At 36.6% G+C, this 14696-nt stretch overlaps 1 protein-coding gene across 1 annotated transcript in view; it reads right to left on the bottom strand.

Annotated features, from left to right (window-relative positions):
• Nucleotides 1–1874: 1874 nt before the first annotated feature.
• Nucleotides 1875–14696, bottom strand: part of LOC125034043 (circadian locomoter output cycles protein kaput-like) — a 24320-nt gene continuing 11498 nt past the window's right edge. Inside the window, exons 9-19 of the mRNA XM_047625684.1 lie at nucleotides 13882–13988; nucleotides 12960–13107; nucleotides 11771–12816; nucleotides 10438–10533; nucleotides 8961–9226; nucleotides 8563–8758; nucleotides 7450–7602; nucleotides 7106–7299; nucleotides 5756–5929; nucleotides 4380–4646; nucleotides 1875–4119 (exon numbers count right to left, since the gene is read on the bottom strand). Coding sequence (XP_047481640.1) covers nucleotides 3982–4119; nucleotides 4380–4646; nucleotides 5756–5929; nucleotides 7106–7299; nucleotides 7450–7602; nucleotides 8563–8758; nucleotides 8961–9226; nucleotides 10438–10533; nucleotides 11771–12816; nucleotides 12960–13107; nucleotides 13882–13988 — 2785 coding nt within the window. The 3' untranslated portion in view covers nucleotides 1875–3981. The remainder of the gene's footprint in view (nucleotides 4120–4379; nucleotides 4647–5755; nucleotides 5930–7105; nucleotides 7300–7449; nucleotides 7603–8562; nucleotides 8759–8960; nucleotides 9227–10437; nucleotides 10534–11770; nucleotides 12817–12959; nucleotides 13108–13881; nucleotides 13989–14696) is intronic.

Below are 14696 nucleotides of genomic sequence, written 5' to 3'. Positions count from 1 at the left end.
TGCATATGTGTGTGTGCGTATGTATGTATGTATGTATGTATGTATGTATGTATGTATGTATGTATGTATGTATGTATGTATGTATGTATGTATGTATGTATGTATGTATGTATGAGAGAGACAGAGAAAGAGAGAGAGAGAGAGTGAGAGAGAGAGAGAGAGAGAGAGAGAGAGAGAGAGAGAGAGAGAGAGAGAGAGAGAGAGAGAGAGAGAGAGAGAGAGAGAGAGAGTGTGTGTGTGTGTGTGTGTGTGTGTGTGTGTGTGTGTGTGTGTGTGTGTGTGTGTGTGTGTGTGTTGTGTGTGTGCATGTGTGTGTGCGTGTGTGTGTGTGTGTGTGTGCATACATAAAACATTTGACAAGCCCTAGAAAAACAAACTTACAAATGAAAAATACTTATCCAAAGGATTACTCTGTTTGAGTATCTGTGAACATTTTCACCTCCAGAGCAAAATTCCTGAACGCGTTATACCTACACGAAAGGACCAAACTGAACCATGATCAAGTCACAATAAGACACAAATTCCATCCAAATTGTTTTTTCAGCATCTTTTGCCTAATTCAGTTTCCTTCCTGAATTACCATTAAGTAAAAAATACAATATTCCCCCTGACTGACTGACTTACAAAAATAAAATACAAAGTTAGCTGCATTCTGACTTAGGAAACTTTCAACAGAAAAGTGACACATTCCAGAAAGTTTTTTAAGAAAATAAGAAAAGAAAAAAAAGGAAAATATGCATGAACAAGAACTGAAGAAAGAAAGAAAAAAGACTAAAGAATGCGAAAAAAGACGCAAGTAAGAAAAAAACAATAAGGAATGGAAAGAGAGTAAAAATGGAAAATAAGATGTCGTAAAACATTTACGGAAAAAAATTAAATCAAATAAAATCTACATGAAATCCAAGAACCCGTATAAAGTTAACCAACTAACAAACATACAACGAAATCAATGACTATTAAACAAACAAACAAAATAAAAAAACAAAAAAAAAACAAAAACAACTATTAAGTCACCATACATGATTTCCTTGCTTGCCAATCCCTCTAAAATTTCTAAGTAAACATCTACCCAATTTTAAAGGGCTGAAATTTGTAAATTTGCTTCACTTATGAGAGATGGATAGTTGCCTGTGTCCTTGGCTGTGTATTTGAGTATGAGATATTACATTTCTGGGGAAAGTCTATAGCAGAACTATCACAATAATGATAAGAAATGAGAACGATGGAATATAATAAATAATAACAAACATATTTAAAAAAATAAAGATGGCAATAATAATAATAATCACAGATAAAATCAATAACAATAATTACAATTACAATAATGATATGATAATAAGAATGATAATAACACCACCAATACTAATAATAAAAATACTAATCTCATCATTTTTCCTATTAACATTATGCTATAGTTACTGCAGCTGGTTTTGTTTACTCTTATACTGAATGGGATTAATGTCAATCAAATGTCTCAATTTTCCATTGCACAAACGTCATCTATGTTTCAGTAAATTTATATCCCCTAAGATGATGATGATGATGATGATGATGATGATGATGATGATGATGATGATGATGATGATGATGATGATGATGATGATGATGATGATGATGATGATGATGATGATGACTATAATTATGATAATGATGATGTTGATTAAAAGTTTAATGATAATTATGATAATGATCTGCTGACTATAATGATGAATCATCAACATAATAATAATAATGACAATAAGGATGGTGAGAATGATGGTGATGGTGGTGGTGGTGGTGGTGGTGGTGGTGATGATGATGATGATGATGATGATGATGATGATGATGATGATGATGATGATGATGATGATGATGATGATGATGATGATGATGATGATGATAAGAATAAAAATACAATAATAGAAATGATGATGGTGGTGATAATGGTATCAATAGTTAAAACAGTAGTTATAATAATAGGCAATAATAATAATAGAAAAAATAATAAGATAAGCAGCTACATCAAACTCATAAAATTGCCAACAACAACTAAAACATAACAATGATCATAACTTAGTCAAATGTTACTGTCCCTATGGATAGAAAGTATAAACCAAATATTTTCTTCTCTCAATAATAATAATAATAACAAATAAAGATTAAATAAAAGAAACTCATAGCTGCACACACAAGACAGAAAGAATAAGGTCCATTTTATTTTCATTTTCCTGTTGGATGTGAGAGGGTGGGACAGAATCTATAGCCTTGTACAATATTTCTCTCTTTGAAACTCACATACGATAAGCTGCGTACCCTCTTATCAAATAAATAATTTCTATTGTCCATGTGTTCATATACTGCTCTAGCCAATATAACTTCCTGGCTGGCGCACGAACATAGATACTATGTTCGTAAAAATTGGCAGCGTTTTTTCCAACTGCTCCTATATCATATATACCAATAGTCATAATACATCTATCACATCTCAAAACAATACCTTATAAGGCATGACAAAAATATATATATATAATTATCTTTACACTTGTACATAAATTCGTCCTCTTCTGTATTTACAATTTGCATGTTATTAAGGATACACAGTTATACTATCAATAGGTAAGCTCAGCACTAAGATTGTTTTTGCATCCTTATTTGGCTAAGTTTCATGAGTTTTGATTGTGATTATAAAACTGAGCAAGTAATGTGGCACAAGGGAACACACTTCCCATGAGACTCCAGTCCCTCCATGACAAACACCCCCCCCATTCCCCTTGTATCACACGCGCGTCTATGAACGGACCCTGGCGATTGTCGTTGCTTCTGGAACTTCAAAGCCAATGTTGTAGATTCAGAACACCATGATGTCTGGTTCAGTCACTGTGCCTTGTACGACTTTTTTTTTTTTTTTAATCCAGATGTTGAGATCATAGTTCATAAATTTTTCAAGGTCTATGATGATAATAGTCCATCCATTTACTATACATATATCCTTTTTTCACTACTGTGTATATAAAGAGAAAAAGGAGGCATCCCTCATTAAATACATCAGTCAATCAGTCAGTTACAGTAGAAGGCAGGAAATAACATGTACAAAAGAGAAAAAGACATGAAGACATGAAAATCAGTTACATATATCATGTATATATTACTTCTATCTCAATAATAAATATGTATATTTACATGAGATAATACACTAGCAGGTACTTTTCAATGTATCAATAAAGAAAGGGGTAATTCTTTTTTTTACAGAAAATTAGAAATTTGTAAGGATACTTCAGCTACTAATTCATTCTAAGAAACATGTGAAATACTTGAAGTAAAAAAGGAAGAACTGATCAATAAGAAAAGATTCTTACTCTTAAGGATTTTTTGCTTTGATATGAATAGTTTTAGTCAGGTTATTTCCTATTACAAACTTTCAGGAGAAATATCATAAATACTTCACATAATTATCATCCCTATTCTCTCTCTCCTTAAAGCTTGTGATAGTTACCTAGATTATAATACCATATATCAAAACAACACAAAATTGAATTCATAATGATTGTCAAAGAGTTTCAATGGAGACCACTTCTCAAAGATTAAATTCACAATTGTAACTGACTGAATTGAAAAATGTCCCTATTTCTGTCTGACTGGCTAGAGGAAGCATTTCAGGGCTTCCACGTATTCAGAATTTAGGCTTATTAGGCAAATGTTTCTGGCTTTTCTTTCCTCTCTTCTCCTTCCTAACAAGGGCAACCATTCATGCACTCTTTGGTAGATCGCGTGTGAACGGGGGAAGAGACGAGTCGCCGGGAGCAGGAAGCCCTTTGGCAGCCAGTGTTGACTCAGGGCTGTGGCAGGCCTTGATCCCCTCGTCTTCAGGCTGGTGTCACTAAGTGGCAGAAGGACAGAGAAGTGAGGTGCAGACATCACAACACCCGGCAGGAGAGCCTTAGCCTCTGCCTCTCGGGACTGGCGCTGCTGCGAGTCAGGCGGTGAGCAAAAATCACCGTGTTTTCACTTCTTGGGTTGGTGCTGTGGTGATTGTTGGTGAGGCTGGCCAGTACCACCAGGTTGAGCAAACAGCATTTGAGCCTGTTGTTGGGACAACTGGTAGGGCACCGCCATCCCTGTACCAATGCCCTGCACACTCACCTGGAAGCCAAGGTACTTACATTAGTAGATGTTTCTTAATTGTTTATATTTTGTTTTGGGTGCTTCCGTTGAAAAGAATATATATATATATATATATATATATATATATATATATATATATATATATATATATATATATATATATATATGTATTTTTTTTTTTCAATATGATCTACATCAATTTTCTTTTCTAATTCTCAACATAAAATATTATCCATATATTTTACATATAAGTAATAATACAAACAATAAATACATACTTGTGCAGGGTTAATTGTGGAAACAGTATTTGTAGGTGATTGTAAAGAGGAGGGCGTACTCATGGTTACAAATGACTGGGTGGCTAAAGTCCCCGCTAAAGTGCCTGTCGCCAGAGTTACAGTGCCACCAGGATGCAGTGCCGTGGACACTGGAAGACTACCTGTCCCCATGCCTATCACACTGCCCACGCCTGAGCCCACGGCCACACTGCTCTGGAAACTTCCATTGTTGCCCACTGAGTTCGCAGGGGTATACTGCACTCCACCCTGTTTAAAAATGAACAAATGTTTAGCAGGTGAAAGGTTTACGTTTCATATTTTGGCTCACATATACAAAGGCATTTACAAACAAATGGAAATTAATTATATATATAACTAGTGTGCATGTCTAAAATGTATAGATATCAATTTAAAATTTTATACAATTTACTACTGACAAGGAACCAATTTAAACAACCTATATCCTTCAGAAGACTTTCTTCAAATATCTAAATTAAACCAAATGAAAACCACAAGTGAAAAATCAACTCAAATAACAAATTTTGGCAATTCCACCTTGGGTCTTGAATGGCCTTATCATTGCAATATTCAGACTATGCTCAACACATGACTACGTGTCTTACATTTTTAACCCACTGGATCTAGATACTACTGCCATCACTTGGCACAAAATGCAGGCATTAGGTTTACTTGATCAGCCATTTTGATGGGTGCACGGATTGTAGGCCGGGCACACTCAAACACTTGTGTGACAAGTCTCTATGCCTCAGCTTTGCAATATTTTCTCTTTTTTCTGCATTAGTGATTTTAACTTTTTTGCCCTTTTCCAATCTCCATATCTGTCATTTGATATACTTTACCCTGATGGTGACAGACTGATTTCCTTGCACAGACTCCATATCATGTCTCGAGGTAGTTGATAACTCAAGTCTAATAGCATTAAGTAACATTTTCTTTTCTTTTCTTTTTCATAATATTCTTTTTTTTTTGTAATATAACCTCCACCACTGCTCATGGTGGCCAGGAATAGGATCCTAAGCATGGAAATTACAACCTCCCTGGACAGTACATACTCATTTATTGATGGAAATAATGTAAAAGCACAAAGCTAACGACAGCAAATTTGCATCACTCCAGCCTAAAGGCAAATTTTCCTCTCAAGCCAAATATTTTCATGGTGTAATAGTCATGACATCCGGATCGTAGGGCTTAAAATAAACTAGAAATTTATCCATTGATAAGAGTCTGTAGTATTCCTAAACATATTCTATTAAAAAACTTAATTCATTAACAAGGAAACACCTCCCATGCAAGAACAACCTATCGATATATAAATATTCCTCTCTCACATAGTAACAAACAAGAGCCTAACTCACCTTATATATATTTTGTAAGCTCATGCCATATTGTGCCATTATGAGTTGATCATTAACTTGCCGCAGTTCCTCTTGCTGTCTCAAAATCTGTTGCTGAAGCTCCGCATGTTTTCTTCGGAGCTGTTCCTGGAGTTGTCTCTGATCAGGACTTAATATCAATGACTGGCGAAGACCCTGCAGAACCAAACATAAAAAGGGTTAAGGGTCATCCCAGTCATTGACCAAATAATATTTTGCATTTTCTCAGTCCATTCAATATCATAAAATGGTCTGGTTAACACTTGTTCAAAAAACTATTCTCCAAAATGCCATGATGACTGACCAAAAACACAAGCAAAACAAAAACAAAACACAAATGCAAGATAATATTTTTGAAAAGAAGTAGGACCCCATTCCACATGGGCAGAGGCATAATTAATTTTAAAAGAATTGTCTAAGCTTTCTTCCAAAACTAGTTTAGAATAGTGCAAACTATTTTACTCAATATTACATACATGTTAAATGACATCAACTAGAAAGGACTCTTCAGGGAATACTTACAAAGCTACTGATCGACATTGCAAATTTAAAAATTAAGTGTAGTGATACACAATCATCATAATAATTGATTAAGAAAGCCATTTACTATTTAGTACTTACAATTACTATTACCATCAAAATATCCATAAGCAAGAAGTTCCTCGTGAGAAAGTACTAAAAAAAAGTTGTCTATACAATATGGTTGAAGACTTGATGCAAAATCATTTCCAATATACATAGAAATTCTATTAATCTGCTGAAACTGCAAAAGGCAGGTTTATGTTTATTGGTTTTGTTTATTAGTTACATAGAGATGGTTCTAGAAGTGCCTAGTTACCAAATAATAACCTAATAACAATAATAATAATAATAATAATAATAATAATAATAATAATAATAATAATAACGATAATAATAATAATAATAATAATAATAATATTAATAAAAAGGGATTTGATATTCACAAGTGATATCAGACCTATGAACTGCCTCCTAGGTGACCTATGTGCAAACAAAATTCACAAAACAATATTAATAAACAGTGCCTGTACCCAACAACAATAGATTGATACTACTTTCATATATCCTTAACCTCCATGGATAAATGCTAAAAGATTAATCTTCATAAGAACCTTGAACACATGCAGATTTAACCAAAAACCTATGTTTCTAGAAGTGAAAATTCACCACCTGAAAACTATTAGCAGCCCTTTATAATAATAACACTAACATCAACAATAATAATGATACAATAATAACAGTGATGATGATAATGATAACCCACACAACATCAAACATGATTGTCAAATGCAACTTAGCATATCAACTAACCTCAGTGGTTGATGCAGAAGGCAGCTGGACGGAGAGGTTGGTTACCATGGGGTTAATGGGAATGACGGGAGAGAAGGGCACAGTCGCCACCTGGACTACCTGAGTTGCAGTTCCACTGACTGCCGGCGTTGCTGGATTTTGGGTTACACCACTATTACTCAGGTACTGCAGATCTATGTTGCTGTAACCTCCACCTAGAAAAACAGAATTTGAGTAATTTAGAAACGTTTCCGTATTTCTAAAGCTGTGTTGTTGCTGGAGATGAAGGAAATGGTGCCTAAGATTTCCATGATCTGCAGCACCAAAAAACACGAAAACTTGGGACCTAACCATGATGAACATACCTTGCTGCTGCTGAGGCTGTTGTGGTTGCTGTTGCTGCTGCTGCTGCTGTTGCTGTTGCTGTTGCTGTAACGGCTGCCGACTACTTGAGGCTGATCCTGCCCCCATAATGCTGCTTGTGGACCCTCTGCCCCCTCGCACTCCTGAAGTTGACCCTAATGTTATTGCAACAACAGAGTGAGAGAAAGGTTACCAATCATATGTTGGGAACTACCTTAGAGTGATAAATAATTGTTTTTAACAAATATATAAATATCTAAAAACAGTTTTTAATGGAGAGAAAAAAAAATACTAATCTAATGGCCTTGAATACATGTACTGTCCTATGCATTTTTTCCTCATACATACTCATACATAGGGCCAATTAATAGGCCCTATGTGACCTAACCTGATTTTGCCCATTCTTGAATTTTTAGGATTTTTTTTTTTTTTTTTTTTTATTGCTACTGATATTAATACTGTTATTACCGTCACTGACATTATGATTATTTATTATTAGAATACTACATCTAAAAAAAAAAAAAAAATCAAGGAAATGAGTAAACAGGTGATGTAGTTAGGACTAGCAACTGACCTCAGTGACTAAGCACTCAAGGAGCCATCTATGTATAAACACAATTAACAAACTCAAATCAAAGAGGACATGGCATGTTTGTCATGCCATCTTGGCTCTATGGGTTAATAAAAGTAAAACACTATGCAGGACACTTTACTCAACCATAATTTTCACAAGGCCAGTTCTTCATATTCTAATTTTCTCCCTCCCCTTCACACATCCTCACCTCCTGTTTCTCTTCTTCTTCATCCCTCTGCCCCCTTCCCTTAAACATTTTCTCCTATTTACCTTTTGTTCTCCTTTTCTCTCTCTCTCTCTCTCTCTCTCTCTCTCTCTCTCTCTCTCTCTCTCTCTCTCTCTCTCTCTCTCTCTCTCTCTCTCTCTCTCTCTCTCTCTCTCTCTCTCTCTCTCTCTTCCTCAGCCTCTTTCAAAACCTTCACTCTCACTCGTATTCTAAATGTTATTCATACTTTGACTCTCACTTTTGCTCTTAGTCTTCTCTCACTCCTTCTCTCACAATCATTTAATGCCACAAAATATTACATTCTCAGTCACTCACCTGAGTTGTGAGAACTGGCACTGCCGGTGGGAGATGCAACCATCATCTGCATGAACTGGTCTTCCTTTTTCTCCTCTTCGTAGGAGCCCGAAAGGCGCGAGGAAGACAGTGACCGCGACAATTCAGGAGGCAGCTCTATCTTGCGGTAGTACCTTTCCTTATTGTTGGACTTCGATGCAAAATGTAAGTTGGTTTCCTGTAATTTGAACATTGATCATGAAGCTAACTATTCATATATACTTGCACATACATATCACAAACTGTTTTACTGAGGCTGTTGTAATTTCATCTGCTTTATACAGGGAGAGATAAATTATTAACTTGAGTTATGTTATGACATGATTTTCTTCTTGGTTAATTACATGATTTTCTTATGATCAGCATCTAAAATGATGTACCTGCTGCATGGAGCCATGTGACACCCTTGAGGTATGGGAAGTGCCTGATATGTCTGAGCATGGAGAAGGTGCTAACTCCTCTATCATCGACTGCTGTTCTTGCTGCTGTTGTTGCTGTTGCTGCTGCTGTTGTTGTTGCTGTTGCTGTTGTTGTTGTTGTTGCTGTTGTTGTTGTTTCTGCTGTTGCTGTTGCTGTTGTTGTAACGTTTGTTGTATCCTTGCTCTTTTACTACTTGACCCTCCTTCACCACTATATTGACTAGAATCTGTGGAGGGACCAGAAAATTATCTTCAGCAAAACATTTCAGGTGGATGGCATGTCGAATGGTTGGCAGGCCTCTGACAGAGAATCATGTAATCAACTACAAAACAAAAGAAAAGATCATGACTGAAAAAAAGCCAGGACTCAGAACTCAAAATCACTGTACATTATCCTGGTAAAAAGGTTTCCACCATAAACTGATAATGATGATAAGATAACATAATGATAATGACAACAACAACAACAACAATAATCATCATCATAAATGGAAAATAATAACAATAACAATAATGATGATGATGCCATAATGATTACAATATGCCTTAACATTTATAATAATAATAACCTTGGATATACCCCTGAGCATTTCACATTTAGCCTATACTACTATATACATTCATTTAAATGCAATATCTACATGCACAAATTCACTTTCTCATAATGTGTACATGCTTTCAGTAACACCTACAAGTATTAGGTACAAGTGCTTTACTTAGTGAAAAATGAAATAAGTATTTTGAGTAAGAACAACATATAGTTTACTAGAGCTTCAAGAACAAGAGAAAAATAGAGACTATAAAAGTATTAAATTATTCAATAACATCCCTTCATTGTCTACTGCATTATAATATCCATAAGCTAAGTAAACGACTTTGTTATTATGGCAAAGACCCACGTCAAAACAAGATCTGAAGAACTGAAGAACAGGGAAAAAAATATATATATATTCTGAATTTCTTCTGAAGCAACTCCTTTTCTTTAAGACATCTCTAACTACATGAGCTGAGACCCATAATTCCTGCCCTTTTGTTGGTTCTGTCAACGTCACACATAACTACAAACCTGATCAGTCTGGTCTATACATAATCTTTTATAACTAGTTCTGTTCCTATTGGATTAATGCAAAACAATTTTACAAAGCACATTTCACCACAGAAAGGTGTCTTTCTGTAAGCTCAATATACCAGTGACAAATATAGACCACATGAAAAAGGCACTGGATTGATATTATGTTAAATGGATCCATATATTAGTAAAAACAATTCTATGCATCTTTTATATCCCATTTTTACCTTGGATAAAAAATAAAAAACAGTTGATAATAAATCCCTCGAGTATTTACAAACTGTCCAATACATCTGGTGCGAATAATACAGTGATAATAATAACCACAATATTTTCAGAAATAGTGGGCGTATTGACGGCCTTGTTTACCTTTTCTTAAACTTGATCTGCTATAATGAGCCCAGTTCTTAGACGTACTCTTAATCTTCATGGGTTGATTTGTCTCTAGTCCTCCGTTCCCCGAAACTGGAAAGCATTTGTTGCATTACTGTAATGTTCACCTGTAGCTGTAGCGACTCTCGTTGCGGCTGTGGTTATCCTTCATCCCTATTTTACTTGATTCCCTAAATTATTTTCTATATCTATTCCTACACCAACAACTATCACTTTTTTCCTTAAAATCAAGTACTCTGGTCTTTTCTAAACGAGTGTTTTCCAACCACTTCCCATTCCAATTCCCATTTCGTTTCAAGTCCCTTTCTACTCCTGTACAGATACCTATCAGAACTTCTCCATGGATAAAAGGCACAAGGTCAGGCCTTCATTCATTAAAGCTACAACAGATATGGTTCATCAACACTTACACGTGCACTTCAACTAATGAAAAGCTAAAGAAGTGTTTGATTACCTTTAACGTGTTTTCACGTAACCCAAAGAACGAGCTAATGAAAAAGAGAAGGAGGAGGAGAGGGGAAGGGGAAAGGGGAAAGGATAAGGAGGAGAAAGAGAAAGAGAGGGAGAGGGAGGAGAGAGGTGTGAGACAGTGAGGGAAGAGATGGTGGGTGAGATAGGGAATGAAAGGTGGGGAAGGGGAGAGGGAGACAGGGAGAAAATTCAGAATAAGAGTGAGTGAGTGAGTGAGTGAGTGAGTGAGTGAGTGAGTGAGTGAGTGAGTGAGTGAGTGAGTGAGTGAGTATGTGTGTGTGAAAGAGAGAGAAGAGAGAGAGAGAGAGAGAGAGAGAGAGAGAGAGAGAGAGAGAGAGAGAGAGAGAGAGAGAGAGAGAGAGAGAGAGAGAGAGAGAGAGAGAGAGAACTATCTACATTCCCCTTTTGATTACTATCTACATAACAGAGAAGCCAAATCTATAAAGTAGTCTATCCTTCCCTAGGAGCCTAAATAACTGCAAATATAATAAACAAAATATATTCCTGTATACATAAATATTTAAATACTCTACAGTACATGCAGCCACTACATTTTCCAAAACAAAATTAGGATGCATTCTGAAATAATAACTGAAATAATAATAGAAATAATAACAACAGCCAAAACAATAACAGTCTAAATAATTAATATACGTAGAGGTGAGTCATGCTCTAAAATAGAAGCAATTAGTAGATCATATCAGTCAGCTCAAATTAAAAAAACAATGGGCAAAAGAGCATGTCAACAATGAGGGGAAAATGGAAGAAAATGGATAAGCAAGTAAAATATAGATATATATTTAGAAATTTGTAAAGTAAGTTTAAAAGTGTAACAAACCTGATCTAGTTTTCGCAGGCCAGGGTGGGGGTTCCCCTCTTGCAGGCAGATGCTGCTGTTGTATCTGCGTTGGTGTGTATGAAGAGTTCTGGCTGCCTGGTGAAGCAGGTCCCATGGGTTGTGCGATGCTCCCTGCCTCTTGAAGTCTTACAACAGTACCCTCCTGCTGTAGGGGAACTATTTGCTGTGGGAGAGGCGCTTGGGACGCCGAGGGAAGGGGTGACTGCGGGGGCCGCTGCAAGGGCACGGCTTGAGTTTGGATGGTTATGCGATGCTGGACTTGTTGTTGTTGTTGTTGTTGCTGCTGTTGTTGCTGTTGTTGTTGTTGTTGTTGTTGTTGTTGTTGTTGTTGTTGTTGTTGTTGTTGTTGTTGCTGCTGTTGTTGCTGTTGTTGTTGTTGTTGTTGTTGTTGTTGTTGTTGTTGTTGTTGTTGTTGTTGTTGTTGTTGTTGTTGTTGTTGTTGTTGTTGTTGCTGCTGCTGTTGCTGTTGCTGCTGCTGCTGCTGCTGCTGCTGCTGCTGCTGCTGCTGCTGCTGCTGTTGTTGTTGTTGTTGTTGTTGTTGTTGTTGTTGTTGTTGTTGTTGCTGCTGTTGTTGCTGCTGCTGTTGCTGCTGTTGTTGCTGCTGCTGCTGCTGTGACTGTTGTTGCTGTTGGAGGGTTTGTTGCTGCTGTTGCTGCTGTGAAGGAAGAGCTTGTTGCTGGATGTTTTGTTGTTGCTGCTGCTGTGAAGGAAGTACATGTTGCGGCTGATGCTGCAGATTCTGAGGGTGCAAGTGTGAGGGCCCTGGCTGCGGGGTCGTAGCCGGTTGTAGACTAGCTTCATCCTCGGATAAACTCTGCTGCTGCTCCTGAAGACCAGAAACTGTAACAGCGGTGGGAGTAGCAGCAGCAGCTCCCCCCACCACTATCCCTACTCCTGAGGGCCCCGCACCAGAGGGCCCAGCGGTGGCCAGCCCTCCGCTGTCCTCTGCAGGGTGGATCTCCAGCTCAGAAGGACTTCTCTTAGATGTCTCCTCTTTAATCAACTCAGCCTTGACATCGCTATAACTGTGAGAGGAAAGGAGTGCAAGGTTGCATGTGGTCTCGTCTGTTCATTATAATAATAATCACAATAGCACTTATAATATTAACAAGAAGAAAAAGAGAAGAAAAAGCAGAAGAATACCAATAATACCTATCCTTTGACCCACCTTACAACTGTGTTCGTGCAGACAATAAACTCGGGCTTTGAATTCCACTGGTGATATGTTATGTAATACTGTGTCTGTAGCCAAATCCACTGCTGTCCCTTTGTCAGAAACCGATAGTAACACGACGTCCCCTTGCCCGTCTTCATCACTGCAATTGTATGTGTTGAGTTTTTAAGATGTATGAGAGCAAGATGGAATATGAAAATAGGAGTGGTTTATAAAACACAAGAGGACAACAAACATGAGACCTCTTAGAACGAATTCAAAATACCTTACTTGAATATAAAACACACAAAGGATGCAAAGCACAAAAAATAAAAAAACTTGAGAATACAATAATACACAAGGAATACAAATTACATAAAAAACAAAATGAATAAAGGAAACAAAACACATGGAAAACAGAAAATAATTGATATACACGTAATATACCAGAAGAAATGAAGAAGCAGGAGGTGAGGAATACAAATTTCACGAGTACAAAACACATGAGGAATACAAAATGCACAAAGAGTACAAATTACACACGAAATACAAACTACAAATATATTCAAATTACCTGAGAATTAAAACACACGTAAGGAAAACAGAACATGAGTAATACAAAACATATAAGAATGTGCAGAAGAACAAAAGAAAAAGAAGAACACAAACAAAAGAAGTAAAACAAGAAAGATGAAGAAAAAAAAGATGATGAAGAGAAGAGAAGGTGAAGATAAAGATAAAAATTCAGATAAAAATAAAGACAAAAAAAAAAAAAAAAAAAAAAATATATATATATATATATAAAGAAGAAGAAAAACTAAGAGTAAACGAAGATGAAGAAAACGAAATGAAGAGGGGGGAAAAAAAAAAAAAAAAACGTTCTGCACAAAATACCTATACCAGAAACCCGGCCTGCTGGAGGCTTTTATCTACTCACATTGCTCATGACATGACGCCACCTTCTCTAGGTCTTCCACATGGTAGTAATCATAGCCTGAAGTCCCTAACACTTCAAAGGGTAGATAGCCGATGATTGTTGGCGCTCTGCAGCAATAAGGGCAGAAAAGGAAAAAATATACAGTGAGCAATAGAATAATAAAAAATAAAAAAATAAGTATATACCCTTATAGATAGCTATGCACAGACAAATATACACTTTCATGCAAGCACGCACACACACACACACACACACACACACACACACACACACACACACACACACACACACACACACACACACACACACACACACACACACACACACAAACACACACACACACACACACACACACACACACACACACACACACACACACACACACACACACACACACACACACACACACACGAAATATGTATACATATACCTCTAATCTACATGCAATTAAATACAAATAGATCTCTCAGATAATCAAATCTGAATGTAAACCCATTTCACCCCATCCACAGACCAGGAAAGATCTCTCTCTCCGAAACCAAAGCCTAAACCTGTATAAAATAAGATCAAGCTTCTCGCAAAGACCAATGGGGATAAAATATAAAATATGGGGATAAAATAAAATGAATAGGCGCTCATTTCTGCAGACCAATTACCGGTTACAAACAGCCTCCGCAGATAAAGTTTTCCTCATTGCCCCGATGCCTTTAAATATCCCAGGATGATAGATTAACTTTAATTATTTCAAATAGCAGGATAATGACGTTTATTTACAATTAATAACTCCTTGTCATTAAGTAATTACTGTGGGGAAA

The sequence above is a fragment of the Penaeus chinensis genome, chromosome 17, assembly GCF_019202785.1.
Source record: "Penaeus chinensis breed Huanghai No. 1 chromosome 17, ASM1920278v2, whole genome shotgun sequence".
Classification (NCBI taxonomy): Eukaryota; Metazoa; Arthropoda; class Malacostraca; order Decapoda; family Penaeidae; genus Penaeus; species Penaeus chinensis.
Note: the sequence above shows the minus strand (reverse complement) of the source record. Positions and strands in the feature narration are given on the sequence as shown.